General features: G+C 47.1%; 1 protein-coding gene across 1 annotated transcript in view; it reads left to right on the top strand.

Moving 5' to 3' along the window:
- The window catches only part of snx29 (sorting nexin 29), a 166,651-nt gene that overhangs the window by 109,038 nt on the left and 52,613 nt on the right, over positions 1-5,000 (top strand). Inside the window, exon 15 of the mRNA XM_083635140.1 lies at positions 4,130-4,236. Within this exon, the coding sequence (XP_083491266.1) occupies positions 4,130-4,236 (107 nt within the window). The remainder of the gene's footprint in view (positions 1-4,129; positions 4,237-5,000) is intronic.

Consider the following 5,000-nt stretch of genomic DNA (forward strand, 5'->3'; position numbering starts at 1 on the left):
GTACATCTTACATTTTTGACCACAGCACAATAATATCTGGATACAATGTGTGTAACATCAGATTTGTTTGTGTGTGGCATTCATAATACAGCCTTATTCATTTTGGGGAAAATATCTCAACTCCATATTCTGAAATTGGTCCCAATCTGGGAATCAGATATGCAACATATATAGGTCCTAAACAGTTATCCACCATCAGATTTGAATAATATCTGTGAATCTACAACATAAGGTAATTGTGATATCCAAAAGTTTGCACGCGCAACAGACTTTTTTTTTCTCCCCCAACCAGATTCATTCCAGACCCTTGAAAAGTGTTTTGGCTCGCCGCTCTCCCCTCCCTCTCTCTGTCTCTCTCTAAACTCCCCCCCCCCCCCTCTCTCTCTGTCTCTCTAAACTCCCCCCTCTCTCTCTGCCTCTGTCTCTCTAAACTCCCCCCTCTCTCTCTAGGCTCTTTCACACCGGCCATGAAAGCCGAAAAATGCACGGAAAATAGGATTAGCGCCTCCGATGTGAAAGTTGTGAATGCGCTTTGGTGGACAATTGTTTTACGCCTTTTGTCCCGCGACGGGAGGTAGTAACAGCGCCGGGTTACCTGGCAACCCGCCTCCACTTGAAAGGTCGTCGCAGCGAGCCGGAAAAGATGCGAATGGTCTGCTCATTCATAAAAAAATGACAGGGGAAATCACCTCATGTGATCAAGAAAGTGCAGTAGTGAAAGTAAAAAAAGTAGCCTATACAATCATGACTGCAGGGACGCCAGGAGGAATGCTCCGTGCGGTTAGGCTTTATGCTCAAACGATGTTGACATTAGTTAACGTTAAGTAGTCATGTGCATTTATAGCCTATACTATTCCCCCGACGAACGTTATGCAGACTGCAGCTGTTTGATATGCGGGCGGTCGTGTATCGTTCCAATTTTAGTAGGACACCATATCGATCTGCCCGCCCACCATGCGAGTGCACCTATCCTCCCTGCTCAGCGGACTAGGAGGGAAGTCTTGTTGAATGAATTCGTTCATCATACCTATGAAAATATTCATTTGGGCTAGGAGGAGCAGGAAATCCCTCCGCTCGCCTTTCAATGCGGGAGCGGGGGATTTCACCTGAAAGTACACAGCAGCACGGTAATGTGGCCGTGCTGCTTGGCTCGTGTGAAAGCAATTTCTGTGGCGAGGCGGCTGCCTTTACGGGACTCCTAAACGGCAACTTTTGCGCGATCTGTGTATGAAAGAGCCTTCTGTCTCTCTCTAAACCCCCCCCCCCCCCTCTCTCTGTCTCTCTCTCTGTCTCTCTCTCTAAACTCCCCCCTCTCTCTCTGTCTCTCTAAACTCCCCCCTCTCTCTCTGCCTCTCTCTCTGTCTCTCTCTAAACTCCCCCCTCTCTCTCTCTGTCTCTCTCTAAACTCCCCCCCCTCTCTCTGTCTCTCTCTAAACCCCCCCCTCTCTCTGTCTCTCTCTAAACTCCCCCCCCCCCTCTCTCTCTGTCTCTCTAAACTCCCCCCCCTCTCTCTGCCTCTCTCTCTGCCTCTCTCTAAACTACCCCCCCTCTCTCTCTGTCTCTCTAAACTCCCCCCTCTCTCTCTGCCTCTCTCTCTGTCTCTCTCTAAACTCCCCCCTCTCTCTCTCTGTCTCTCTCTAAACTCTCCTCCCTCTCCCCCCCCTCTCTCTGTCTCTCTCTAAACTCCCCCCCCCCCCTCTCTGTCTCTCTCTAAACTCCCCCCTCTCTCTCTCTGTCTCTCTCTAAACTCTCCTCCCTCTCCCCCCTCTCTCTGTCTCTCTCTAAACTCCCCCCCTCTCTCTGTCTCTCTCTAACCTCCCCCCCCTCTCTCTCTGCCTCTAAACTCCCCCCTCTCTCTCTGCCTCTCTCTGTCTCTCTCTAACCTCCCCCCCTCTCTCTCTGTCTCTCTAAACTCCCCCCTCTCTCTCTCTGTCTCTCTCTAAACTCTCCTCCCTCTCCCCCCCTCTCTCTGTCTCTCTCTAAACCCCCCCCCCTCTCTCTCTGTCTCTCTAAACTCCCCCCTCTCTCTCTGCCTCTCTCTCTGTCTCTCTCTAAACTTCCCCCCCTCTCTCTCTGTCTCTCTCTAAACTCTCCTCCCTCTCCACCCCCTCTCTCTGTCTCTCTCTAAACTCCCCCCTCTCTCTCTCTGTCTCTCTCTAAACTCCCCCCCCCCCTCTCTCTCTGTCTCTCTAAACTCCCCCCTCTCTCTCTGTCTCTCTCTCTAAACTCCCCCCTCTCTCTCTCTGTCTCTCTCTAAACTCTCCTCCCTCGCCCCTGACTCTCTTTCTCTCTCATCCTCGTTCGCCCATACAGCCTGTGAATGTTTCATTATGAGGAGTCTATATCAATGTGACAGGTAGCAGAACTCCAAGATAAGGGGGGAAAACTCTGTGCTGAGGCAAGAGCAACTGTGTGTGTTTGTGTGTGTCTCTGTGTGTTTGTTTGTGTGTGTCTGTGTGTTTGTGTGTGTCACTGTCAGTGTGTTTGTTTGTGTGTGTGTGTTTGTGTGTGTCACTGTGTCTGTGTGTTTGTTTGTTTGCCGTTTTTATATATCTTTGTGCCTCTTTTTGTGAATGTGTGTGTCTCAGCTTCTCTCTCTCTGCATGGATATCTCTCAGTATTTGTATGATTATGTTGTCATGCCGTGTGTGCGTGTGTGTGTGTGTGTGTGTGTGTGTGTGTGTGTGTGCGTGCGTGTGTGTGCGTGCGCGTGCGTGCGTGCGTGTGTGTGTGTGTGTGTGTGTGTGTGTGTGTGTGTGTGTGTGTGCGTGCGTGCGCGCGTGCGTGCGTGCATGTGTGTGTGCTCGCGAGCTGTGTGTATACAGTCGTTTTCTAGGCGGAGATATAGAGTACAGTGCTGTTAGCGAGCCAGAGATACTGTAAGCCTGGGGATTGCTGACTGAGCAGGGTTTCTCAACTGGTGGGTCAGGACCCAAAGGTGGGTCGCAGGGCCATTTTGAGTGGGTCGCAGACCCCCTTGGGTGAAAAAAGAAATACAAAAAATCTGATGCTGTGCTTTTATTTTGAAGGACATACCATGAAGCAGCGCATGTATGGCAAAGGCATGGCCCACCCTACCCTGCCTCTGATTGGCTTACCATGGTATTTTGCCCGAACCAAAAAAAGCCCCATTATGTAGTTTTTATGTTTTGCGGAAGCTGACAGTTACAGATGCTACACTTCCCTGTTTGTCGGTTCAGATATCAGCCTTACTTCACTGCTTCTGCTTGTACTTTCTACTTCATTAACCTCTCTCTGCAGTGTTTATAGGCCTAACTGATTTAGCTGCAAATATCCCCAAATGTTATCTCGACTTGTTTAAGTGAAAGAATTCAGATTTTTGAACCTTGATAAGCATCACCAGTTTAACTTGTTTAAAAAGACATACTGTAATTCAGCATAAGTCTACCTTTTCATTTCATTGGGCGTTTACTGCACTATTCTTTGTGAAATAAATTTGAGTGGTATAAAAAAATACAAAGTTTGGGTCGCGACTTAATGACTAAGAAAAATGTGGGTCCTCAGGCTAGAGCAGTTGAGAACCACTGGTATAGAGTACAGTACTGTTGGCGGGGCCAGAGATACTGTCAACCTGGGGATTGCTGACTGAGGTATAGAGAAGGGATGGGCAACGAATTTCGAATTTTCGAATAATCGTTTTTATTATCAAGATCGACTTTTATTATTGAAAGTCGAAAATCGTTTTTGAATTGTCATCAATCACTCTCTGTCCATTTGTAAACATGGGGACGTTAAATCCACAGAAACGAAGCGAGAGCCATCAGACTGAAGCAGCAGCATGCTGGAATCAACAAAGCGTCTTTCCACAACACAGAGCGTGGCTTCGGTCACTGTTCTCAACATAATAACTTGCATGTCTCGCTAGTGCTGAATATCGCATTTTGTGCTATTTAACATTTTAATATTTGTTCCCTTTTTTCTCTTATGCCTACTTCATAGTTGTTGCTTGCCTTGTACTGAGAATTACATTGTCCAGATTGACCTTGTGTTATACTGTGCATTTGATAAATAACTATCTTTCTCTCTCTCTCTCTCTCTCTCTCTCTCTCTCTCTCTCTCTCTTTCTCTCTCTCTCTCTGTCTCTCTCTCTCTCTCCCCCCCCCTGCAGCCCTGCCCATGCTGCAGCAGAGCGAAGAGCCGCCCCCCGCCCCTCAGAATAAGTCCCTGGGTGACATCGAGGATCTGGCCCACAGCTACGAGCGCAAACTCATAGAGGTGAGTGCTGTCCCTCTGTTAAGGCCTCTGTCCACCAGCTGCGGTGCGGCTCCGTACGGCTGCCTAAACACACCCACACCCACAGGAAAGAAGAAGGGCTCGCAACTGCCAAGAAAGTGACATTTACTTAGACAGACAACGTTTCGATCCTGAAGTGGATCTTCATCAGATCATGTGATACACGCATATCAGGAAGTCGACTGATGGCCGTTATCTCTCCTTTATTTATTTATCCCTCCTTATATGTCCTTTATTTATTGTGTGTGTTTGTGCTGTATAGTCAGTCTGCTACTGTCTTCCACTAAGGCATACCTGCCAACAGTGGGCTGTGAAAAAGAGGGACCTTTTCTGGGGTATCGGTGAACCCTACACCACAAATTAATAGAATAAATACAAGGATGTACAGTAAATTACTTTTAATTTGTCTTAAATTCATAACTCACAGTATAAATGCTATAATAAAATAAACATACACGTACAAAAGATGTGATCAAAAGTCAGCATCTAAAATTTACATCACAAAAATATCAAGTGCAAACATTGTGAGAGTGTCAGTGAATATGGAATAGGTTAGAAGTTCGCCTCTGTCGTAATATAATGTATATTATAAAACGGCTCTCTCAAATCAAGCAATCTGATTGGCTCACATGCTGTGGTATATTGAGCATATAACACAGTCAATATAGCACAGTTAGAGCCACTCACTGTGTGAAGCGTGAAATGAAAGAGACGAGCTGTTTGGACCTGAGCCAGAGGTCCAAACA

The sequence above is a fragment of the Poromitra crassiceps genome, assembly GCF_964638095.1.
Source record: "Poromitra crassiceps genome assembly, chromosome: 4".
NCBI classification, from domain to species: domain Eukaryota; kingdom Metazoa; phylum Chordata; class Actinopteri; order Beryciformes; family Melamphaidae; genus Poromitra; species Poromitra crassiceps.